This window comes from Artemia sp. Qi Xiang Cuo, chromosome 3 (assembly GCF_049724085.1).
Source record: "Artemia sp. Qi Xiang Cuo chromosome 3, ASM4972408v1, whole genome shotgun sequence".
Lineage (NCBI taxonomy): Eukaryota > Metazoa > Arthropoda > Branchiopoda > Anostraca > Artemiidae > Artemia > Artemia sp. Qi Xiang Cuo.
The window spans coordinates 63061128-63088553 of NC_142796.1; the positions used below are offsets into that span (position 1 = coordinate 63061128).

Consider the following 27426-nt stretch of genomic DNA (forward strand, 5'->3'; position numbering starts at 1 on the left):
GCTTTTTAGGTGACAAGTTCTTTTTTGGGACATACAGATAGTCAGAAACAGCGAAATTTGAACATTTTTATTCGGAAGAGCCAAAAGGGCTCCAATTTGATGCGGGAGGGGACTTGAATAAAGCCACATCTTCATAAAATATTCTCTTTGAAACTGTATGGGACGTGGCGTACTTATTCCCCCAAAGAAAGTTACGCGCCTGATTACTTTTTTATTTTTATGACACCGTGTACAAGTTTAAAAAGAAATCAATGTCTAGGTGCAACTAAATCAAAGAGAAAAAAAAACCCAAAGAACTAGCCAATTTAGTTACAATCTCTTATAAAAGCAAACATTAGAAAAATTTATTTTCTTCCTATGGTTAACATTGAAAAAAAAAGATAACAAAGATCTGTCATAACGTATATCGAAATTCCAATCCGGTGTCAGCGCTTTTCACTTCAATCCATCGATTCATTATTTCGTTTTGTTCTTCACTGAAATGTTCCATCCAATCACCAACTTTTCCTTTGCGAAAAAAAGTTGCTTCTGTTGACACCCTTAGTCCAAGTTTATCCCAGTGAGAGTGATTCACCAATGGATTTGTGCTCATGGCGTCAAAGGTCACACAAGATGCAATCTCGGAAATTTGGTCAACTAAAAAAAGAACAAACTGTATTTCATTGTCAAATAACGCTAATTCGAGTGAGTTAAGTTCATATCAAGACCCGAATAAACCCTGATGCTTTAAAGGGTTCCAGTAACATCTCCTTTTTATTTAATTCAAAACATAAATAGCAGGATACCCCGTTTATCCTCATAATGCCAGATCAAAACCTGGTAAGGGCACTTAGTAAATATTATCTGTAGAATAAAGACAGTCACTGGATTTTCTTTGCGGCTGTCATTACATTATGCCGGAAATTTAATGGCATAACTCTAGGGCACCAGCCCTCCCTTTCTTAGTACCAAAGTTTTACTTTTTGCCACTTTATCGGTTTTAACATGGGGTATTTTTCGAGAAATAGACTTTTCGAGAAATATGCGTCTTCTGTTTCATGCTGAAAACTTGTGTTTAATTTCACAATTGGTCTGGACCTGACAGCTTAAGAAATATGTTTAATGGGCGCAAAAAAAGAAAAAAAAAATCGATGCATTAATAACCGCTTCAGTATTCATATTCATGTCTTGCTTTGATTCCCTACGTGTTGGCCCGGTGTGACTTCAACAGTTCTAGATCCTTAGTAGTTTTCTTTTTACATCGACAGATTTTCTCAATTTATCTCTCCGTATATATAAAATCAAACATGTGTGTGCACTGTTTCATTTTCACCGGAAATTAAGCTAGAAAAATCAAGCTCGAAATACATAAATGTATCCAGAATGACTATCAACCAACGGGGATATAAATAGGCTATACAATCCGAAACATTCTTAAAAAAAAAAAAAAAAAAAATAGAAATCTGGCGTTATGGTAAAAGGTGTCCGTGTAACTGAACCGTGTGCAACTAAACCCATGTAACTGAACCCTTGTGCCCCCAAGTAACTCAACCCTCGTTCAACTGAACCCCCGTGCAACTCAACTCAACTCCTTTTAACTGAATCCACGCTCAACTGAGACCCCGTTTAAATCACCCCCTGTTTAACTCAACCCTTATATAACTCAATTCCAACTTAAATCAAGCCCTGTTTGACACAACTTAACCCAAAGCCTAAAAAACAAGTTTGATCTGGTGTTGACTTTAAGCTAAAAATTTGGTTGTCGCTTCGTTCGCAGTTTCTAACTTATATTAAATTACCCATTTGAGTAACCCCAAAACTTTTCCAAATAGAAAGAAACTTTCAGGAATTGCTCTATCGTGAAAGTTATAGCCCCATAAAGTCTGAGGCCCATCTGATTTTATTATACCCGGTTCCCTAAGCTCTTTTAGTTTGACTTATGAAGTTACGTAAAAGTATTTTGTTTGGGTCATTCCATATAAGATCAACCAGGAAATGACACCTGCCCTTATGGGGTGGGGTAAATAGAACACTGATTCTGAGAACCTCGGATAACCATCAGATAACCCATTTCCGCGTCACTGTGAAGTTCCAGTGATCCGCTAGTACTGGAAAAAAAGAACGAAAAAGAAGACAAGTTGGGTACCAAGTACTTTTTTGTAATTCACAAGAATTTGTTTCGTAATAAATTTTTGTCTTGAAATGAAAATTAATAAGCATTTACCGTAAAAAAATAAGCTCTGTATTTGAATCAATTTTTCCAATTGGTATTTTTTTCAAATTTTTTTTTTCACACTTGCAAAAGTGACTGGGAAGGGGAACAGAAACTTTTAAACACTAGTTCAAAATTTTTCGATCATGGAGTTGTCAATGGAAGGCCTTTTATGGTTTCAAGCCTTTATACTCCAGAAATGACACTAAAATCGCACTTTGGTGCCATAAGGCATTTTAAGATGGTGTTGCCAAGACAAAACTATAAACAGCAAAATAAATGTCAATAAAAGCTTTCAAATGACCTTAAACAACTCTCTTCAATCTCCTAGTTCCTATTAGTAATGGAGAACTAAAACAGAAAAAGGGCGACTTGTAAGCGTGTCCTGTTCTTTTTAAAAACTCCCATTTATTTGTTTCCGCAATAAGCTTTTACTATTAATAAAAATTTAAATAATTGCTATCATTCCAAAATCAGCATTATCGCCAGGTTTGTCTTTAAACGAAAGTTCATTTGCAGGGGGTTCAGTTGCAACGGAAATGCAATGTATTTTCTGTCAATACTTGTTCACATAATTTTTCTGAAGAGTTTTCTTTTAATCTTGACGAACCAACTGTTTCACGTTACAACTTTTTTTTTTCAGAACTGGGTGAAAGCAAAATTAATTACTTTTTCTTCAAGATTTTCGTACTTCAAATATCGCAAACAATTAGTTTCTGTCCAAACCATGCTCATTGTAGTTATTAAATATAAAAAAAACAAGTTTTTTTTTTAACTGAAAGTAAGGAACGACGTTAAAACTTAAAACGAACAGAAATAATTCCTTATATGAAAGGGGCTGTCCCCTCCTTAACGCCTCGCTCTTTACGCTGAAGTTTTTCATTGTTTAAAAAAAATAGAGTTGTGAGAAAGTCAAACTTTAGCGTAAAGAGCGAGGCGTTAAGGAGGGGACAGCCCCTTTCATATAAGGAATTATTTCTGTTCGTTTTAAGTTTTAACGTCGTTCCTTACTTTCAATTAAAAAAAACTTGTTTTTTTATTTAATTTTTGAACGTTTTTGAATAAATGCAGGTTTTGATCTTGGCTCACCGTACATCAATAACTAAAACAAAATTTGAATATTAATTTACTTTTATTTGGTTAAATGTCTTTCTCGAAACTTGTTTAATTTTATTTAAGAACGTTTTTATTAGTAATAAATATACGTAACTTACAAATTAACTTACATAACGAACTTCGACATTCATAGATTTTTAATACGCATATTAGGGGGTTCGCCCCCTAGTCAATACCTTGCTCTTTAAGCTAAAGTTCGAATTTTGTTCCAATTCTTTAAAAATGACCGCTTAATCACAAAAGCCGTTAATTAGAATAAATAGCTCATATGAAAGTACTAAAAAATCTTTGGCTTAAAGAGCGAGGTATTGAGTAGGGGGTGAACCCAATCATATTTGTAATATTTTCTGTTCGTTTAAAGTTTTGATGTTGCTGCTGTTGTTGCTGAAAAACTTGTTTCTTTTATATTTAATTTCTGATCTTTTTTTTAAATAATGCTGGGAAATCCGGCGTCCCCTTCATAGCAATGTCCCTTCCCCCATGAAAACTTCCTTCATGGAAAGATCCTCCCACATAACCCCCGCCCCCCCCCCCCCACTACCAGAAAAAATCTCCCCTGGAAACGTCTGTATACTTCCCAATAACCAATACTATATGTTAATATTGGGTAAAGTTCATAACTTTCAGCCCTCCCCCCGGGAGCTTCGGGGTATTAAGTCATCCTAAAAGACATAATTATAATATTTTCGAACATGCTGAACAAAATGGGTATGTAAAAATTTAGATCGGGTGACTTTGGGAAAAAAATGAGCGTGAGAGGGGGCCTAGTTGCCCACCATTTTTTTTGTCACTTAAAAAGGGCACTAGAACTTTTAATTTACATTCCAATGAGCCCTCTCACGATATTTCAGGACCACTTGGTCGATACGATCACCCCTGGGTAAAAAAAACAACAAATTAACACGCACCCGTGACCTTTCTTCTGGCAGAAAATGCAAAATTCCACATTTTTGTAGATAGGAGCTTGAAACCTATACAGTAGGGTTCTCTAATATGCTGAATATGATGGTGGGATTTTCGTTAAGGATTTGTGACCTTTAGGGAGTCTTTCCCCCTTTTTTCGTATATGAGGCAAGTTTTCTCAAGCGTTTAAATGCTGACGGTTCGGATTAAATTCGATGAATCTTCTAAATTTGAAATCAGATTTTAAAGTTGATTCTTTCGGTGTATCTATTGGCATCAAAATTCAGTTTTCTAGAGCTTCGGTTACCATTGAGCCGGGTCGCTCCTTACTTACAGTTCGTTACCACGAACTGTTTGATTTAAATTTTAATGTAGTTAAAAATCACCAAAATTAACTAGAGATCCAAGTAATTTTTTTACACTAAAAAGTTATCAGGGACGCATCCAGGATTCTTTTTTATGGGGGGGGGGTGCAAGATAGGTTGATCCGATAAACTTGCGTTAGGAGCAAGTTTAATTAACGCAATCTTGCGTTAATTAAGTAATTTACACTACTACAGACTACGCTAGGGGGGGCACCCCCCTCGTCCCCCCTGGATCCACCACTGAAAGTTATAGCAGTCACTTACCAGTTAGCTCTCTTCCAAGGAAATCTCCAACTTTTGAAATACTTAGTTCTAAGTTATCTTGAAGGTCCTCATACGTAATGAATAAAAGATTCGGATGATCACGCTGTCTCCAAAACGAAAGAACATTCTCCCAGAATGGACCAAAAGGGACTAAAAGAAAAAGGTCGAATCACAATTTTTCGTTTTTTTTCTTTTGGGCAAGGAATTAAAAAAAGTTTTCTGAGATGAAAGTAAAGAGCGAAAGCACAGCTTAAACAGAAAAGAAGATATTCCGTATATAAAGGAGGGGTCTGCCCCTTCCTCACCTCCCCCCCCCACGCCTTACACAGCGACTGACTTTTTGTCTCAATTCTTTAAGAACGACTGTTCAAACACAAGGGCCGTTGGACTGGAATACGAAGTCCCGCGACGAAGTCCATAAAAAATCCACATTACTGGGAACAAGGCTCTATCCTGCTTAACTTTTAAATTAAACCAAATAAGCTCCTAACCTCACCACAAAAATACTCCTGTATGGCGTATAACCCCTTGAAAATCTTTAAAATTCTCTGCTTTTAGAATTACAACACAGTACTGTTTTGGCTGTTTAGTATCATGTCATTGCTATCACTCAAGTAATTGTTGAACTTTGGAAGTAGCTGACTTCGTCTCATTTCCAGTGACGAACAAATAACTCATCGGTATAGATGACTGGACGCCCATCTTTGACGTGATTAAATAAAAAAAACAACAAGTTTTTTTTTAACTGAAAGTAAGGAGCGACATTAAAACTTAAAAGGAACAGAAATTATTCCGTATATGAAAGGGGCTGTCCCCTCCTCAACGCCTCGCTCTTTACGCTAAAGTTTTTTACTATTTTACAAATAAAGTTGTAAGACAGAGTTCTATGACTTTTAGGGGTAGTTTCCCCCTTTTTTTCAAAAATAAGGCAAATTTTCTCATGCGTGTAAGTTTGGATGGGTAAGACTAAACTTCATGAAACTTATATATTTGAAATCAGCATAAAAATGTCATTCTTTTGATGTATCTGCTGGTATCAATATTCCGTTTTTTAGAGTTTCGTTTACTATAGAGCCGGGTAACTCCTTACTTATAGTTCGTTACCACGAACTGTTTGATCATCAAGAAGATTAAACCTAGGATTAGAAGGGATTTGACAAGTTTGGACTTTGGCTTAAGCGAAATAAGACTTTTAGATTGGGACTGTTCGGGCCCGTGCCCTTTTTCTTATAAGATAAATACTCCTTTTCTTTTTACATAAATTTACTTACAATAATTCTAACCTACCAGTTAAAAGCTCGGAGAAGCTAGCCTGTTTTCAATGTAATTTCGCAAGATAGAAAACATTGCTTTGAAGTTCTCTTAGTTCCTTCAGGGCCAGGTGTGGCACATAGGGCATCAACGAAGCCTCGCCAGACGTCCCGGAGCGGAGCAGCAGCCGTGACGTCCACCCACTGTGGTTGTAACGACAGCTCAGCACTCCGCAGATTTCGGTCGTACTGTCGTCGGAGGGTGTGTTTCGGTCGCCCTCTTTTTCGCCCACCCTCGAGTTGCCACTTGTAGATAGCATTTGGAAGACGGTTTCCTGACATCCGGAGGACATGACCAAGATAGGTCCATCTTCTCTGCTTCAAAAGATCAGTGACTGGCAGTTGACCTGTTCGTCTGCGGGCCACTACGTTCGTGACCCTGTCCTGCCACTAAATATTAAGGATTCTTCTGAGGCAGACATTTTCAAATGCTAGGATACATTTTTCCAGCTGGACACTGAGCTTCCAGCATACACTTGCATAAAGCATAATGGACATGACGTTGTTATTCAATAGACGGAGCTGTAGACGCAAAGAGTATTTTTTGCTTCACCATACTAGTTTCAGTTTGTTGAATGCCGACGTTGCTTGTCCGATTCTCCTTTTCATCTCGTTGACTATTCCGCCATCATATTCGATCCAACTTCCAAGATATTTAAACTCATGGACTTTTTTGATAGCTTCTCCGTTGCATTTAAGGATCAAAGGAGAGTTGGATGTGGCCATGCTCTTCGATTTGCCAACGTTTACTCTTAATCCCACTTTCTCAGCCTTGTCCCTATAATGTCAAGTAGTATCTGCAAACGTTGCTTCGCTTCTTCTAGATGTACTACGTCGTCTGTGAAGAATCTTGAAGAATCGTGTCTCCCCATATTCCGTTCTGACACAACATTCACTCTCTTCGTAGAGGGCCTTTATTATATGAACTACTTTATTAGGTACTCCATAAAATTTCAAAATCTTCCATAAAACATCACGATCGATAGAGTCGAACGCTTGTTCGAAATCAATGAAGAGTAGATAAAGCTTTTTATTCCATTCTCTTGACTCTTCCACCATAAGTCTGAGGATAAAACTAAGGGCAGAACATGATCTACCGGGCTGGAACCCATGTTGTTCTTCCCTTAAATGCGAGTCAAGAGATGCTCTCAAACGCTGCGATATAATTGTGGCCAAGAGTTTACTTGGCACTGAAGTCAGGTTGGTCACAGTTGTCACAGTCAAGAGCATCTCCCTTCTTAAACGGTTTGACTAGAATACCTCTAGTTCAATCACGTGGGACCTTTTCCATGTTCCAAACTGCTACTAGGAGAGCAGTCCATACATTTTAAGCAGGCTCGATGGGATGTCTTCAGCCTCTCTGCCGTTATCCCATCGACTCCCGATGAACGGCCATTTTTAAGCTTTTTGACAGCAGCTTCTACCTCTGCAGTGCTGGGAGGACCAGCCCTTACGTAAATTTGTAAAAATGGGCTAATTTACTAAGTTTTTTTCACTGAAATATAATTTAAACATAAAACAAGTTGATTTTGGAGCTGTAATACATTCTATTGGCCCATCGCGTTACAGAGGCGACCTTACCTTTTTTGTACATATGGTTGTTGAGTTCAGTTCCCTTCTAGACTTGGTATTAATATTGTGAATTGAAATTGAAATTGGCATCGGTAATAAAAGTGAATTCTTTTCTACGACTGTATTAGATTATTTTCCCCCGAACTCTGGTGGGTTTAGGAATTGAGTATTGAGAATTATTGTCATTATAGTATCCACCGGAGGACCTGTCCTCCTCCAAGGATATATTTATTAGTGGTGAAACAGGTCGTTGCACCTTGGGCCAAACAGTGAAGCATTTACTTCCCCTACAGGTAGCACACTTGTTGTACTCAAACTGGTTACAACATCAGTGCGGGAAGAACTCGTTGAACCCGTGGGACCACTCGAATGCATTGCTACACTCTAGAGGAGGCCAGTAGTAGCGTTAATGACACTGTGCCTCATACACCACCACCACCAGAGGCTTAACAGGGACATAATAAGAATAAATGCATCACTGTGTTTGGTTTCTCTCAGGAATAAAAGGTTGTAGCCTACCTTTTAAACATAGCTTTAGTGTGGTAGTGGTCATAAGGGACTTGCCGTAGGCCCATTCGAGGGTTACGAAAACATTTGATGAGAATAAGCACTGGGTCATTGGCTTTTTCATATCTCATAGAGCGTTCTATGAGGTCTTCCTGTAAAATACTTGTCTATTCTATGAGCTGTCTCACAGCCCCTATTCAGATTAAGAATATTCATTTTTCATGTCTATATTATTAGCTTCATTCAAAACATTGTTTAGGATTTCAAGAGGGATGCTCTTAATAAAAGATCTAAAGCCGAACTGGCCAGCCATGACAGAAAACACAAAATATATAAATACGACAAACGGGTCTATGGCCAGTAAATGAAAACGAACAAAAAAAAAAAGCAAACGAATATTTCGCCCGTATCTAACAAGGCGTCTTCAGCGTAGAGAAAAAGAAATATATATAAAAAATAAACTAAAACTAAAAAAACATAAATAAAACTAAAATAGACTCACCTAAAAATATAATGTACAATTACTTAATATTTACAACTTGAAGCTACCTTCAAGTGAAGCTGACATGCTTCATGGATCAGCAGAACATCCATATATTTCTATCTTTGAGAGAACTTATAAGTCAGTAACTCTATCAATGGCTAATGAAACTACCATCAATGTTAAGACACAATTTTAAGACACATCAATTTCATTAATCACTGCTAGGATCTAAAATGGTCCTAATCAAGTTCCTTGAGGAATACCACAGAGGGCGAGGGAGATCAGGGAATATATTTTTGTCAAGACGGCAATGGAATCTGCACATAAACGTCTTTGCTCCATTCCCTTGTCAACAAGTAATCTAAATATTGTGTATGGAAGCAACTCTGTGGTCAAAAAAGAGAAAGTATCAATTGTCATTATACGATGACGCTTCCAGACATTGGGCCATTCATATAGTCTTGGATATGTGATGGTCTTGTAGTAGATTCACCGCCGCAAGATTGTGATGGTCCGTTAAAGCGTGAAGCTTTTCTGAAATCGTTTGATGGAGCTGATGGTATAGTGCGGATTTCACTTTCTAAGGAATCAGGATCCCAGCCACCGAAATGGGTCTTTCATACGAAAAGACAAAAGGCCGAAGAGTTGAAAGCCTCTTTGAATGAAAAGGTCGGTAAAACTGAGCTTCGTAAATCGATAATTGTCGGTTTATTATCACGAGTGGACTTCCCGATCGATCCAGAGTGTGTGTGCTTCTAACCAAGGTATCGAAGAGATACAGCACATCGGTGTTTTGAAATCATATCGTGTATACTTCCGTTCGGCGACGGCCAAGTCTCATTATTTGCGTCATGGGATTCACATTGGCTATGAACATTTCCGGCTTACTGATTAAAAGTTTTTACCGCGAATGTGCTACAAATGTGGGTCACTAGAGCACATATCGTGGGGCTGCTCTAGCGTGGAATGTTGTCTCAAGTGTCTTGGTGGTGGACACTCTCATTCTAGGAACAACCCTTGCCAGAATGAACCTTGTTGCTTCCATTGTGGATCTCATGAGCATACTGGATTTAGCTTTCGCTGCAAACGATTGACCGAAAAAGTTGCAAAGAATAAAAAATGATTAGTGCAAAGATTATATCTCTGAATCTGAATGGTTTTGGTGATAAACAACATGTATTGCAGTCTATGCTGCGCGATCTGGATATTTTGTGTCTGCAAGAGCATCGCCTTCTGGACCACTCTACTAGTCTTTTTTCGAGCCTGTCGCAGCAGTTTAAGTGTTTTATATCTCCAGCTACACCTACAGGTGGGCGCCCATCAGGAGGCGTGTGCATTTTTATTCGAGAGAATATTCCAGTTTAAGTGTTTTCCGTTAATAGTTATTTTGTTGCTGTTCGAATACCAGGGCTTATCGTTTTCTCGTGCTATTTACCAACAAATTATAATACTATTGGTTCGAATTTTGATTTCAATTTTGCATGTTTAGAATTATCGCCATTTGTGGCAAAAGTTCCATCAGATTTCCAGTGGCTTATTTGCGGGGATTTTAACTGCAACATTGCTATCTCTGATGTCCACTCCTCCACTCTTTTATCTTTTGTTCTCGGTTTTTACTATAGTTTCAAAAGATGCGGATTTTACGTATGTCCATAATTCTGGTTCTTGCTCTAATCTAGACCATGTGCTTGTTTCAAATGCAGCGTTATTGCCACAGCCTGTTCATGTTGGATTGGATATGCCTATTAGTGACCATTTTTACCTTTCTTTTTATTTAAATATTGAAATTCCATCTTTTAAAATTATCCATTGTTCTAGTCAAATTGTAAATAAAATGATCTGGGATTGGGAAAAAATGTACAAATATCATGAAGAATCAGATGTTCTTTTAGCTAAAATAATTGTAAATTATTTTAAGGATGTTGATCAAATTGATATGGATCTATTTTACCTTGATATTGTTCATAGTTTAAAAGTCGGGGCTAATAAAGCATTTACGACTGATTCTTTCCGTCGTGGATCTCGTGTTTTAGGTTGGAACCTTAACCCGATTTTAAAGCAAAGCCAAAGGAATGCATCTCAAGCTTGTTACCTTTGGAATTGCACGGGAAAACCGCGATCTGGACCATTTCATGATGGTATCAAATTAACTAAACGCATTTTTCAGGCTGAGTTGCGTTTGCATAATGAAATTATAAAAGATGAAATTGGTTCAAGGATTACTAGTGATAAGAATGAGCTTTGGTTAATTCTACACGTCGTAATAATAATTGTTCACCAGATTCTAATAGTTCCCTGAAACTAGATGATTGGATAACTCATTATAATCATGTTTTTTCATCCGGCGATGCGGCAGCTGAATCACGGCTTGACTCTTTATTATCGGAAGAAATTTCAAAGCCCCACCCAAATAGTAAAATATCTGTTTCTGTTGAAGATGTAACGGTAGCAATTAAAGCTTTAAAAAGTAAGCATTCTTTTGATCATGATGGTATACATTCAAACCATATAAACTGGGCATCCCCCAAAGCAATCCTTCTCCTCGCTACTCTTTTCACTACTGTTCTTTCTTCTGGAGTTCTTCCAACTAGCTTTTATTGTGCTACCACTTCACCCCTTTCAAAAAAAGGAGGGACTACGAATCGGTGTTCTGATTATTGGCCGATTACTGTTTCGTGCCAGCTTAGCAAAGTTTTTGAGTTAGTTTTATTAAAGTATCTGGAGTCTTGTAACCAAGGCCTGAATCAAATTGGGTTCCGCAAGGGTCTAAGCATGGCTGTTGCTCATACCCTCCTTTCAAGAATAATATCCTTTTGTAAGCAATGGGATAGAGTTTATACACTTGCGTTAGATTTTGCGGCGGCTTATGATTCAATTATCCATTCTTGGGCTATGACTGCGCTTCTGAAGAATAATGTCCCACTACCAGTAGTTTTGGTTTTAAGAAAGTGATATGGCTCCTCTCGTATTCGTATTAAGTGGAAGAATCAGTTTAGTGATTATAATGTTAAGTTATGTAGGGGGCTGAGGCAATGAAGCATTACTTCTCCTTCGATTTTCAATAGAACTGTTTAGAGGCTATTTGATCAAATTCAGTTGACTTTTATTTATGGTAAATCTTATGTTCTGTCGTAGATTACTTATGCGGATGACTTACTCCTCCTCAGTCGATTACTTCAGTTTCTTCAACAAAATGTAGATTTTTTAGCAAAGGTTTTTAGTAAGCATAGACTTCGTTGTCACCATGAAAAGTGTCAGTTTTTAATTCTTGGTCCTAAGGCTAATGATCTCGTTAATTCGGAAATTTCTGTTCGTATTTATGATAGTATTTTAAAACATTTGGAATCTTTTTTTATATCTTGGTGTGCCTTATGGACCAACTTTAGCTCTATGTCGTGCTTCTATTTCTAAAGCAGTTAAAAGTAGAATAGCGTCTAGTTTCGGGTCAGTAATTTGTCTTCGCGATCTTCTTTCTCGGAAATCACTGGCTTGGGTATATAATACAGTCACTTTGCCTCAGATTTTAGTTTTTTCATCGCTTCTCCCGTTTTTTAGAATTAGTAATACTGCGCATGTAAAACCCACATTTTTTAATTTTGCTAAGTTCCTTTGCCGCTTTCCTAAATCTGAATCAAATACCTTTTTAATGAATAAATATAAAATAATAAACCCTGTTGATGTTTTGGAGAAAAAGCAAAAGAAATTTTTATCCAAATTACCTGTTTTTTCTCATAATTTATATAGAGCTGCGCACGAAGCTTAATTTATTTTATTTTATTTTATTTAATTTTTATATTTTTTTTTTAATTATTGAATGAAGTGTTAATTTGCGAAGTGTTAATTTTAAGTGTTAATTTATTATCTATTGAATGAAGTGTTAATTTGTGTGGTAATTTTGATTGAAGGCCTTTGCGTACTTGCTGTTATATAGTTTAAAATAATTTTATGGCCTGTTGATTAGCGGTTATTATTTTTATTTTTTTTTTTTACTCTTCGTATTCAGAGGAAATAAAAAGTTTGAATTGATGTGCATTTGCGCCTTTATTTGTGATACTTTAACCTTGTGAATGTGGGGACCGAGAGCAAAAAATATACATAATAGACGTTTAAGAAAGATCTAGAGCCCTGAGGAGGTCTCCAAAACCCTTTACAGATGTGACGAAACGGGTTAAAATCATCAACGAAGCTGCAACCACCAGAATAAAGCGACTCAAAAGAAACTTTTTATTTCTATCAGTAACTGACAAGATGAAAAATTGGTTAGTCCCCCCCCCCACACAAAAAAAGACAAGTACTGGAAGATGAATTCATGCCTTGTTACTTGGGTGACATAGCCTTTGAAACATTCTCCATATTGGTTTCTGTTAAGACGTTTAGATTAACCCAGCGGTCTCCACCCCCCACTAGCCGACTAAAGTATATTTGATTGCTGGATATTTGAAAAGGGTGTCGTATATGAGAATTATGGAAAAATTACCTTCGCCCATGATGAAACAATCAAAGAAATCATTGAAACTTCCGACAAAACCAAAGTGTTTGTTCATTCTAGCGAAATGATAATAGGAGACACACAAATCTTTAGGATTTCTTGCGATGTGTATAACCTACGAATAGAAACCAGAGAGATAAAAGACAGATACTAAATAATGAGACGAGTCAACCCAAAAGATCAATGGGTATACTCCACGTGCCGTATTTTGAAGGAGAGTTAAAACGAGGTTTGCAAGCATCTTCAGCGAGCACTTGTTACTATTAAATTAAAAAAAAAGTTTTTCAAATGAAATTAAGGACCAGCAGTAAAAGTTAAAACGAACATAATTTACTCCTTACGGGGAGGGCTGCCCCTTCCTCAACTGTTGCTCTTTACACTAAAGTCTTAAAGTTCTTTAAAATACCTCAAAATCAACGGCCCTTGTGTTTGAATAGTTTTTCTTCAAGAATCAAGACAGAAGTCAAACTTTAGAGTAAAGAGAGAGGGTTGAGGAAGGGGCAGATTTCCTCCCACCTATGAAATAATTTCTGTTCGTTTTAAGCTCTTTAGTTTTCGTTTTAATTTCGGCTCGTAGCTTCTGATGGGTAACATTAAACTTGATGAATTTTATATATTTAGGATCTATTGGGCCAACTCACTCCTTACTTACAGTTTGTTACTATGAACTGTTTTATTTAACCTCTGATGACTATGAACTAGTTAATATATTCTTTTTTGGTTTGCTTAATCAGGAACCTGGTTGTACAAAAGATATACAACCTGCAAAAGGAAATAATTAATTCAAACACAGGAATTATTTTAGTCTTAAAAAAATATCGAACTTCTTTCTACTTTAACAAGGCTGATAACGTTGCCGAATTGGGAATGAAACTCATCGTACAAGTTTAAATAGTAAATTTTCTCTGATTGATTCTGATACAAAATGATTCTGATTCTCTGATCTGATACAAATGATTTTTAATCATCTGACCAATTTTTAAAGATTTCGGTAACTTTTTTCTATTTTGAGGTTTTTAAATAGAAGTTAAAACAGGATTAAAACCAGGGTATTTGCTAAAATGGTGTTTAGTATGTTTGTCATACTAAAAGTATGGTGTCATACCGTTGGTGTAGACACTGTACACACAAAACACAGTATGGTGTTTAGTGTGAATCATCTTTGACAAAACACACTAAAGACCAAAAAAGTCAATACTACAAAAATTCAATATCAATACTACATGGAGTAAACACTTAAAGCGTCAATAATATTTTATCAACTTCATAACTTTTGGTAGTTGATCACCTCGAAAGAAATGCTCTAAATCTTTATCTAGAAATAATACACAATGGAACAGTCTAGTCCTTCCCAAAATTATTTAAGCATTAGAAGAAAAAAAAATCAAATTAAATGCTTTATGATTTTAAATTATTGGGATTTGATTTTAGCTAGAATGACTTATCTAAATCCAAATATATTTGTGGCTCATAAGTTTCATTTTATTTCTAACAAGTTTACAAAGTAGCTTTTATTAGTGTTTGTAAAATTCGCTCAAAAATACAAAAAAAAATTAACACAAGAAAAAAAGTGATTTCTGTGAAAAATATGATAAATTATTTGGCATATTATAAATATCTTGGCATTTGGGGGCTAGGGCACTAAGACTGCAACCCCTACGCTTTAATATCAGTAGATGGGTGTATGTTCAATCCCTCTTTGAAAATTCTGTTCTATATGGACTTGCTAATACCCCCCCCCATTTGAGAAGAGCTAGGCAAATAGTAATTCCTAATTATCTCAGGAATGTTAAATGTCAGATACGGCATTTGGTTATTACCAGTGACGATTTACTTTCTACTTGCTAGTGACAAACCATTTTTGATCAAAACATCCCTTCTATTCAAGATTTGTATAAATTGACTCCTTACGGTTACTAAGATAGAATAAAGATATATATTTTTTTAAGCCAGGGCAGCAGCGCACTTTCAATAACGGATATTCTTGCCTTAGATTTTTCTAATATACCAGAAGGCAGTAAATCCAACGCTGAATGCCACTTTAAATGTCTAGGGTATGATAAGGTAGGTAAAATGTCAAGGCCAGCAGGCAGAGGATGGAGACGAACTTCTAAAAAGGGGCATCTCACATCTAATGGAGATTCATCATATTCTAAATCGATATGATCAACAAGGTAAGCAATCTCTTGCATCCATGTTGTTCCTGAAAGAAATAAAAATATATTGTTCAAAATGTGGTTCTGTCTAAATTAAAAGTAAGTCAATTAAAAATGTTTTTGCTGTTTCTTTTTCTCTTCCATTTGTGCTTGAAATACTAAAGCAGTAAGATCTAACAAATCATTTACTAAATAAAATCGCTTGGTAATTCCTATGGAAGGATACGTCTCATACACCCCATTGGAAAGTTCCTCATTAAATACAGTTTCGAATTACTTTTATTTTATGAAATATTTTACAGACACATTTTCACTGTTTTTTATTAATTTTTTTGTCTTAGTATGTGATTTTTGTAACTGACTTTTAATCATGTTGTGGATAACCCATTAGCTTAAACATTTATGTAAAACTATGAGATCGTTGATAATAAATGAAAAAAAATTCTGATGGGTGTCATTTTTGTAAGCAAAGGTAAAGCTTAAAAGGAAAAAAAAGATTTTGATGGTGCCCATCTCATGCTTCCCACCATTTCTACTCCATAAATTGTACAAAAAATGCCAGTTTTGGTGCCATATGGCAGTTTATGACAGATTGGTCAAAAAAAATTTACAAAGAGCACGCAGATATGATCAAAAGCTTCAAAATCAGCCATTAAACATCTCACTGATGTTGCAGCAACCAGCTACTTCTACTAGTAAGCCAGAATTATGAAACTTACTAGGAGGATGGGAGGGAGAGCATACAAGAGAGGGGATTTTAAACCTCAGGTTTAAGCTTTTAAACTATAGCGACTATGAAAGCACCCTTTTCATTCTTCCCAGCCTTTCTGTTCCAGCAATGGCACCAAAAGTGCACTTTTTGGGTGTCACATGGCACTTTATGATGAAATTATCAAGATGAATTTATAATAAAAAGATTATACATAAAAATTAGATTTCAAATGACCCTTAAACAGCTCTCTCTGATGTTCCAGGGCCCCGCTAGTGGAGAAGAAAGAAAAAGAATAGGGAGGATGAGGACGTATCTAGACCGATAAGGGAAGATCAGTGGCGGCGGGACCAAAAACAGCAGCGGCGGCACGGCACCCGGACCTATTTGGGGGCGCGCCACCCGCGCGATCAACGTTGACCGCAAACATTAATGTTTTCATCAGTCTTTCTCCAATCACAGCTTAAATTTACAAATTTACTTTCTCTACTCATTGACATCACACTTTCATAGGATACTCCAACTAGTAGCTACTGGTAGCAACCAAACTGTCATATTCTTGTACAAATCTCACCTCCCTTCACACTCCCTTTTGTATTTTTTTAAAGCAGCCATATAATGTTCTATAAGATCCGTCTCTGCTTTAGATTAAAAAAAAATAATTAACTTTTTGGCATCCCTGCTTTCAATAAAACAAATTCAAGATATTATCATTTAAATTTAATACTTCCCTACCCCCCCTCTGGACAAAACTTTGATAGGATACCGTCTCAGCTTTAAATTAAAAAAATAATTAACTTTTTGACATCCCTGTTTTAAAAATAAATAAATTTGATATTATCATTTAAATATAATACCTCCCTACCCCCATCTGGATACCACCTTGATAGAATACCGTCTCTACTTTAAATAAAAAAAAAACTTTTTGGCATACCTGCTTTCAATAAATAAAAATAAAAAAATTCAAGGTACTATCACTTAAATATAATAACTTCCTATGCCCCCCCCCCCCCTCTGGATATCATCTTGATAGGATACCCTTTTCTACTTTAAATTAAATAATAATTAACTTATTGGCATCCCTGCTTTCCAAAAAAAAATCGAGGTATTAGCATTTAAATATGATAGCTCCCTACCCCCCCCCCCTCTGGATACCACCATGATATGATACCGTCTCTGCTTTAAATTAAAAAGATAATTAACTTTTTGGCATCCCTGCTTCCAATAAAAAAATTTGAGATATTATCATTTAAATGTAATACCTAACCATCCCCCCCCCACTGGATACCACCTTGATAGGATACCGTCTCAGGTTTACATTAAAAAAATAATTTACTTAATAATTAACTATGTCACTATATGGTTCAAACAATCACGCGAAATAGCATTACACAGCTTAGTGTTCCTTGAAAAAAATTGAGGGTATGAGAAATGGGGTACAATGGTAAAAGCAAAAATGTCAAAATTATTTAGATGTGCCTCATACGATGGGGAAACTGAGTCAGAAATTTATCTTATCATTCAATAGTGTCAAAATATTATAATTTAAAGGGACCACAAACAATAGCAAAATTAGGCTAGTAGCCTATGAGAAATTGCAAATACCCAAAAACAATGAACAAGTCCCAATGGGGGGCCCTGGGCCTATCAAATATTTCAATGGTTACACAGGGAATTTGATATCATTTTCTTCCGTTTCCACTTTAAATGAAATAATAATTATCTTTTTGGCATCCCTGCTTTCAATAAAAAAAATGAGGTATTATCATTTAAAAATGATAGCCCCCTGTCCCCCCCTCTATAGGCAATAATTTACATTTTTGTATTAATCATATTTTGGGTAACTTAGCTATAGCTAAATTTTGTCTCAATAGAAGGTTTTTTTTTGGGGGGGGGATAAAATTTTTTCAGAAAGAAGATTATATCTTCTTTAATCTATCAGGCGTTCAACAATTGTGTATTAAACATTAAGAAAATCTTATCTAAAAACAGCAAAAGAAAACAAAATTCTGCAAACTTATGATTCAGCTGTAGAAACAGTCTGTCGACTATCAATTTCAAATCCAACTGAAGCTGTATAGTAGTGAATGAGTCCTATTCAATATAAAAGTAAAATTCTTGACTACAAATGATGTAAGAAATAGCAATTGGGAACTGCATTCGAAATGATTTAATCTCTCTTCGTAAAGACGATACTTTTTTTGTCAACATATGAAGAACTGTGTATGTTGCAATTGCATATGTCTGGTTTTTATGCAAAGTAACAAAAGAGACGAAAATTAACGAACAAGAGAGTAGTGAAGAATTATGGTATGCAAAGTAATATTTGGCAGGGAAAGTCACTGGTGATAAATCGCTAGGGGTGGCACCTTGATTGGGTGATTTTCGGGGATTCGGGGAACCAAATTTTTTTTCGCAGTGACGCAAAGATTTTCGGGGAAATACCCGAAAATTCGGGGATACTGCAAGCCCTGCTTGATTTCTAATCAGGAAAAATCGAAATACTAAACCACGCGAGAAAGAAAAGCTCCGACTTTGCGGTCGACGCAATAAGGAATTGCCGCAAAATTAATTCAAAGTCAGCCGAACGCCACCGCCTCTGCCGGCGGTAGGGTAGCGACACTTCGGCGGCGGTCAACCGGGCCTCTCATTGGCAGCGTTCGGTCGATCCGCTGGCGCGGCGCTGGGGTCTAGACATATCAGTGCCACTCATGCAAAAAAAGGGTGATTTCCTCGTTGTTCACAGTGGGGGCTATAATTTTTCGGCGTAGGGTTGTCGAAAGCGGAGATTCCAATGATGTACTTTTCATTTCAATCCAATACCATTTTCGAGTATTTTCAGGCTCCTTTTTAAAATTTATAAGAATTTTTTTTTCAAAATAATATTTTGTTATTAACATATTTTGTAATCGAAATAATCAGCTAAAAATGGATAGCCAGAATCAGCTAAAAATTACAATTTTTCGTCAAAGGGCTGTTTTTTTTAAGTATTTTTAAACTTTTGGTTGCTATGGGCTAGTGGTTCGCTTTGCCCTAGGTTGCAAGTTTTGCTGCAACCATGATAATATAGTGCTAAAAAAAAAACGATAAAACCATGAAATAGGGCTTTTAACAACGTTTGTTTCCTTTAGATAACACAAAATTCATAATTCCAAATTTTAATTCAAAATTTTAAGTAAAAATTCAAAATTTTAAGGAATCAAGTCAAGAGGCTCTGATTTCTGTGTATTTTCCTGTTTTGCTATGAAATAAAAAAAAAGAAAATACGATCCACCTAGAACGCCTCTGTTTTTGTCAAATATTTTGGGAGGCAGAGTAAAGCATTGAAACAAAAACTGCTGAAATAGACCAATTTTAAAGAAAATACAAAGTATGTTTGAAAGTGCATGCATATTAAGATTTCTTAGGGGAGGAGGTTCAGGACCCTGAAGCCCCCCCTTAAGGGATACAAGTCTGATAACAACCTCTGCTGGGATGTCTTAACATCGAACGGCGATGTCAAGCAGTACAAACTCCCATCAGGTGAAACTGTGTTGCCATAATAATAATAATAATTTATTATAAGCCAAAAACAGGCCATACAGCACAGTATTCTTAAATACACTCCACAAGAAAAATAACATAAATATCAAGTTTCACTAATTGATGTCAACGCTTCATTTACATATTTACATAACTGCCTGATTGTCCTTTTTACAGTCGTCTTCAGGATTCCCGGGAACTCCAAGTTACCACTCTCAAAACACTTTCCCCTGAATAGAGAAAGTGGCTGGCACTTAGTGAGAATATGGGCCACATCCTCAATAACTAGGTCACATCTGGGGCAACAGTAATCTGCATCTACATCTGGGGCCACTTTTTTTCTTTCAAACACTCTTTTTCTATTTTTTAGCGGCAGGCAATTCGCTTTAGTGGCTTTTTTAGAAGCAGGCATAGATAGATAGATAATTTAATGCTCTAAAGCCACACGGGCCAATACAAAACTTAACATATTGAAATACATAACACTTTAAAAGGCAATAGCAGCAAGTCTCTGTAGATAGACAAGCTTTCGGTGAACGATAACGGGTGCTGGCTCAAAAATCCTGTATGTAGTGCTTCGCTTGTATGTGACAAGTCCTCAGCTAGGTTATTCACTGACATGCCAAATAAGCATGAGGACGAAAAATATTCTTTGGCCAGCCTTGTCAATGAATCTACCCTAAACGTGGGACACAGAATGTTCACTGAATATACCAAATTCGGAGGTAGTCCTGCTTGTTGGAATCTACTCAACTATCAGGCTGCTTGCATTTTTCTAAGATTAGCTGGTGCTGTAGAACTAAACCCAATGGTAGCTTGTTGCATATACCGTGATTTTAAACCATCAGACATCGAAGGCTTTTAGACCAGCCCCTCCCCCGAAATCTCAACATGTCCCTACAATTTGTTACATTTTCCTTATAATCTTTCTTTCAAGTTGTCCCTCCCTTAACGTAAATTCCTGAGTATATACTTGCTGCACCCTGATGAAGTTTATTAAAACTGCAGTTACGGATACGTAAAGCAGGTGATTCCATGATTCCATTTAGAGATTCCATGAAAATAAAGGTCAGTTGCGTTATTCATGATCGATCTTGACTTCGAAAATAATGCTTAAACTGGGATTTCTATAGAAAGATATTTGATTATATGTACTTTCACTCCCAACTGAAGGGCAGAAATTCGAAGACAGCAGTAGAACTGTGAAATGTTGTACCCAAAAAAGAAGATTGACATTGCCTGTCTGTGTGCAACGCCTGTTTTGAGGACCTGCACCACAGGTCAAAAACATTCCATTTATCATAGCTTCAAAGGGTGCTGTGTTTGGGACTGTTTCTGCTGTTTTCACGTGAAAACGTAGGTTTTTCTTCCAAGTTTGTCATAATTTCAATACACCTGAAACCATTTTTGTAAACTTCTGCTTTTTATTGGAGCATATCCAAATCCCACACATAGCAACTAATAAAAACTGAAGAGTAGATCATACGCTCGATAAGAAAAAAAAATCTTGACTAAAAAGGTTAAGGTTACATAGCTCGATTACATCATTACGCATACTTTCCACTAATTTTATTAGAATTCTTATCTTTTTTTTGCATGAAAATTCCGTTTTACTGGATTTGAACTAGAAAAAAATTAAAGTCAATTAAGACAAAGAGAGTGGATGGAAATTTCATTAGAAGTTACATAGGCAGAAAAACTTCATATCACTCAAGAGAGATTTAACTCCGAAAAGAATTTCTGTAATGTTGCTGTAAATTCTGTAGGTTATCCCTTTGTGGTAGAAGCATTTTGTGGCAAATTTCAAATAGTCCGGCCACTTCGTGGATCCCTCTCCCATTATTTTTGAAGTTCCGGCTATTTCTCTGTTGCTGTGTTGATTAGAACTTAGCACTATAAATTTCTGTATTTGCAAAAATTTAATCCAAACCCCCCAATTAGAAATCCTGGATAGACTATTCAATTAAGTTGGAAGTTATACATGTGAGATGGGACAGTAGCGAACCACTTCGCTGGCTCACCTTCTTTCTTTCTGCTTTCGCAATCATAAATAATACAAATTCGAATTATTTTTCAAAGTTGATCAAGCTACTGAGAAATATACGCTGGATTGTTTAAACAGAGGAAATGGGAGTAGCTTTTATATACGCCGAGACTGCAGTAGACAGATGTTTTTTTAGGATGATCGTACTGTTTTAATTTTTCTACAGCGTTTCATATCAACAAGCAATATAACAAACACAGATAACAAAAGCCTAACACCGCTAATTCACACCAGTTCAACAAAATGTTTACCCATAACAGCTGAAATCCTGCGATTTAGAAAAAATGACTAACCTGCTTTTGGGAATGATGTAATATTAACGTCAGACGAATGTGGTACAAAGTGCGCCTTGCAGGATTGAAGGATAAAAGGGTCTCCAAGACCTGGTCTTGCTATGTATCCATATTCTGTATGCCTGTAAGATTGTAATAGCTCAACTCCATCAAAAACTGAGAAATACTTTATTATAGATACGAGAACATGACTAAAATCCTATACAAGCCTATCAATTCCGACGACATGCTACATAAAGCATCAGTTCCAGCAACAAAATGAAGTTTTCAATACTTCTGACCACATCTATATAAGAATATTAGTTTTGACAACAGCTATAAAAAATATATATAGCCTATATAGTTTTTGAGCAAATGTCCTATGCCTGGTTCTTCAGCTAAACTCACATGCAGTAACCCAGCTGGCAGGTGCAATAAAAATACCTGGCTCCCATGCCTGGATTTACCAATAGACCCACTAGGCCCGGGGCTACGGATGCACATTGCCAGGGGCGTAATAAATTATCACTGAGTGATTTTATTCTTAACAAAACTAGACTGATGTGATTTATTGTAAGCGCCAGGTTCACTCCATCGCCGCGCGGCCAATTCATAGAAGTGATTTTAAAACAGCAGAGGAATTCTGTAGCCACTTATAAACTGTCAGATGTCTCGCAAGAATGGTAGCAGGAGATTTCGATATCACCTCTCTCTTTCATTACTTTTGGCTCATCAGTTGCGATCTGTTCAATGATTCCACTATCCCCGAATTTTTTAAGATTTCCCCGAAAATCTCGCAAAAATGGACCAACACAGACACTTGGACCTAGAAGCGTCAAACCTTTAAATTTGGCCCTGCTGATCCCCCCCTAAATAAGAATTAATTATGATGTGAGATTACATTTTTTAGATTTTTGTTTTATTAAAATGAGGTAAAACCTACTTTAGCTACTTTTTGCTATCTTGGAAAGGGGTTATGTAAGGAAAATCAAACTTTCAGGGATGGGTCTAGAGGCTAAAGTATGTCCCGGGAAGGTATTTTGAAGTACCTACCTCCACTCATCCCTTTAGACGGTCCTGAAATTTGCTTACATGACAGGTATGTAGCCTACCTATTGAAATTTTGACAAAACAACATTTTACCTTAATTTTCAGTTATCAATTTCTTTTTGTCTGGCATTAGTTCATGTAATTCCTGTTATTTAAGTAGAATTTTAAGCCATATCTATGTTTTTTTTTCAAAATTTAGGAAATGTATTTGCATAGGCTATCTTTAAAACCTTATAAATTGGGATTGAGCAAAGTTGTGAATCTGAAAACAATTTTGTTGTACTTGATTTAAGCAAAAGATCTATTTTGTAAGGTTTCTCTTTTATAACACACAGATTTTTAAAGGTCATCATAGGTCACGACATTCTTGAGGGAGAAGTAGTTGAAGTAGGTACTTCAAGATACCTTCACGGGACATACTTTAGCCTGAAGACCTATCCCTGAAAATTTCATTTCCCTAACCTAACCCCTTTTCAAGATAGCAAAAAGTAGCTACAGTAGAACTTTACCGTTTCATTTTCCTAACCTAACCCCGAAAGTAGAATTTTACCAAAAAATTAATAGAACATAGGCATAAAAATGAAGCATAAAAACAAAATTAACCTACCTATAAAAATAAGGAAATCCTTTCCATAGATTATTCAAAGAGCTATCAAATTGTTTCAATTCCCAATTTTCAGGCAGTTGACTATTGAGTATTTTAACACTATCTTCCATTTTTCAACCTTCTTCACCATTTGTCAAAAAATTTTGACTGATTGATTCAATATTTATTAGGTTAAACGTGTTTACGACGATTTTAAATTTCCGCGAAACCAGTTTCACAAATTACTCTACAGGTTGATATGAACCTGTATTCTGACTTTTAATGGCACTAACCTATGCTAATCTCATCAGAAATGGTCTATTGTTTTGGTTGATCTTAAAAGTAAAAGTTTATTGCGAAAAACAAATGTATGGTGATTTTGAAGAAGAGCCTGAAAACCCTTGAAAATGGTAGCCCCCCCTCCCTAAAGGCCCCCCCTAAAGTTATCCAATCAAATTTTGAGATAGCCATTTTGTTCGAAATAGTTCTAAGTCCAACTATCTATAGTTTTGATGATGATATGGCCCTCCTTAGTCCATGGGGAAAAAAAGATGTACGCTGTATCGTTATAGGAAATATCGATATCACGTGTATCAGTATAGGTGTATTGATGTTGGGCCTATTGCTATCACAGGTATCTTAGACAGATTTTTAATAGCTCATATAAAATATATTGCTCATATCTACGTCCTTCTTATAAATTTCGCCATCAGCAAGTTCCAAAAGGGACTGAAAACGGCACTTTTGGTGCCATGTATCCAGTGGAAAAGCTGGGGCTAGTGGCCTACCAGAACTTTTTAGAGTGACGTTTAATGGTTCCTTTGAAGTTATTGCTCATATCTACATGATTTTTGTCAATTCTACCATCCGTAAGTGTGATATAGCACTAAAAACAACACTTTTGGTGTTACTCATTAAGTAGAAAGGCTTGGAAGTATAAAACGATATCATCATTGTAATAATTATAGTCCAAAACCTTTTACTGGATGTTTGCAAGAACACCTCCCGTATATTCCTCCTCCAAACCTCCTTAATAAGCTGCGCAATTAATGTACAAACACCAATATATCAAATTAGATTATTGGAGGCGTGGTTCTTTTAGTATAGCGTTGGACTTAAAATTAGTGTGTCTCGTGTTTGATTCCTGCTTGTTTTTTTTTTTTTCAATCACGGTTTTTTCCCTTCATTTTTAGATAATTTCTCTGTTTTGTAAATGTGATGCACCCATTTTTTAAAAAATGTCTCGGGAAAGTATTTGGTTAAGCATTTTGTTTCAAAAGGAAATAGAGGTAATACAGTTTATAGTTTGCAACAACTTTCTTGGTAGATCAACTATACCAAAATCCATATAATACCAAAAACGAAATCGCGAAACTAAACGAACTAAATCCATAATCCATACCAAACGAAACTAAATCCATACCAAAAACGAATGGCGTAATTTTGTCAAAATCCTGTGGGGGGGAGGGGTCAAAGTTGGACCCAATTTTCTTAAACCAAGTAAAAATGACAGAGAATTTTGAAAAAAACTAACCATATAGTAATAAAAAAGGTAAAGATGTACTAAAGAAAACTGACCTGTTTCAGTGGATGCTTGAATTATGCAGGCTAATCGTAGTTTTGACAACATTTTTGGAGAAACTAAATTTTAGAAGGGGGTAGCAAACTTGTGTCTGGGGAAAAATTGAGGTCTAAGAGCAACAGATACAAGTCATATTTCAAAGGTAAATATGACAATTCCATAATATAAATTTGTCTAATATTAACTGTCAGTTTTTCCAGGATATCTCTTCTTCCTTTTCGTTCTCGTAACAAACGCTATGTACAAGAATCTATCATTCATAGCTGCACAACACACAAATAGGAGAGGGACAAATGGCGCAGTCCCAAACCCAAATAAACATCATTTTCATAAGTATTCCTGTATATCGTGTTATGTCCTGTTTTTATGATGTTTTCCCCAAAATGTATTCCCCAAATAGATGTTTCTGCCAAAATCTCATGATAATAATTGTTTTCAGAATAATTTCGAACATTTTCTTCACCATTTACCCATTCATTGCTCTTTTTTAAATTCCCGGCTCCCCAAATTTCAAAACCGGTTTCTGCTTACGTGCTCGGTAAACTCGAAATCTTGCCCTTGATTAAATTGTCCAGACCTAAGATATGGCTATTGGAAACTTTCGGCACCTACTTTCCACACAATTTCTGGGTAAATAATCCCACCCCGTGGAAAGTATAGTGGTCTCATTCACTTAGGGGAGAGGCCAAATTTTACAAAGACGGAAGAAATTATACAAAAGCTTGTAGTGGGGGGGGTCAATTTATTTGAACGCACACATACGGTAGAATATAAGGCCGAAGTGGCCACACTCTTATCCAGAATGCGGTCACCTCCAAGAGGTAACAAGAAAATCAACCAAGTGGGTAGTTTCGTTTACCTGGGTAATATTATTAGCAAATAGTAATGCAGCAATGATGTGAAGGTAGAGTGGGTAAGGATCAGTGTTTTTTTTTCGAAGTTGGAACAAGTTCGGAAGAATGGGACATTAAGTCTTTGATTAAGCTTAGGATATTGGAAGCAACGGTAATGACAGTCATGTCAAGTATGCATGTGAAGCACGTGCGTTTTCGGATGACTGATATAGATGTGCTAGATGTTTTCCAGAGGAATTATTTAAAGAAATTTTTAAGCACTCGTTTGACTGACCGTACATCAAACAAAAAGCTTTACAAAGAATGTGGTTAGGCGTCACAGTCGATTCAATTTACGGGTACACTGGTTAAAACCTGAGTGATGCTAACAACTTAAAAGTAAACACAGCAGTTTTTTAACGATTTATAAATCGTTTATTCAATTTGATCATAAAGAATCGATGCCTGTAGATTATATAATTTTAGCAAAATGGAATTATTATCAAATGGTAAGTTTTAATCGATGTTTTAACCCTTTTCTGTAAATTAAAATAAGATAAAAAATGTCTCATCTTTGTGGTTCCAAAAAGTGCTTAGAATTAAATTTCCGGGTAAAACGACTATTATGTTCAGAAACAGCATAAGAAAAGGCATCGAATGATATGTTCACGTTATTCGTAAGTCAGTAACGTAAACTCCTCCGCTTTTACCCCAATTTCTAGTGCTATAACGAAAGAATGGATAAGATGGTTTTGTTACGTTTTACGGATGATAGGTTGCCAATTCGTGTATTTTAGTTACCCATCTAAATCCAAACAAAATATACGTCTTCGAATGGGATGGAGGAAGTAATGAAAAATAATTTAAATAAAACAGGAAGTTTATGGGAGAGAGAACAGAGTGAAACATTGAAAGAATTAAGGCGATTAGCATATGCAGCTCGTTTGATCTGAGTAGGCTGGGTGTAGTAATGAGTTAGTAGTAGTAGTTTTAAATTGCCTGAGTAATATTTCTGGCTCTATACCAACGATTGAGCAATATCTTTTATATAAATTGCAATTGGTATGCGGCTGCCCATTTACAAGCCAAATGAACCTCTTCCCTCGTAGCCCTAATAGACTAGTTAATCTAACTACAATATTAAGATCATCACAAATGTCCAAATCTACATTGCTTAAGAATGTTCGATCTACCATAAATCTAATCAGAATTAAGTTCGAATTTCCTATTATTTTTTTTTTGCCGAAGGAAGAAGAGATTAGGCCCGTTTTTTAGCACTAAGATCTTACATCTTTCTGCAAAGATTATCGTTTTTTAACTCATCTTTGTTCTAAGATCTTACAGCTCACTGATGTTAGCAAAAAGTGTGAAGACCGCCACTGTTTTGCCATATAGAACAATGATGAGAGAACCTTTATGATCTACTCATTATTGCTCTCAGACCGCTGATCAGAGCAGAAGGATGAAAGAC

General features: G+C 36.2%; 1 protein-coding gene across 1 annotated transcript; it reads right to left on the reverse strand.

The window, feature by feature from the left end:
- Positions 1–330: 330 nt before the first annotated feature.
- Positions 331–23755, reverse strand: LOC148954394 (sulfotransferase 1C4-like). Its single transcript, XM_089087078.1, has 6 exons — positions 23562–23755; positions 21926–22047; positions 15190–15404; positions 13190–13316; positions 4840–4989; positions 331–636 (listed from the first exon to the last, which is right to left on the reverse strand). The coding sequence occupies exons 1-6, from the start codon at positions 23669–23671 to the stop codon at positions 395–397; spliced, it is 966 nt and encodes a 321-aa protein (XP_088943204.1). The 5' UTR covers positions 23672–23755; the 3' UTR covers positions 331–394.
- Between the last annotated feature and the right edge of the window lie 3671 nt (positions 23756–27426).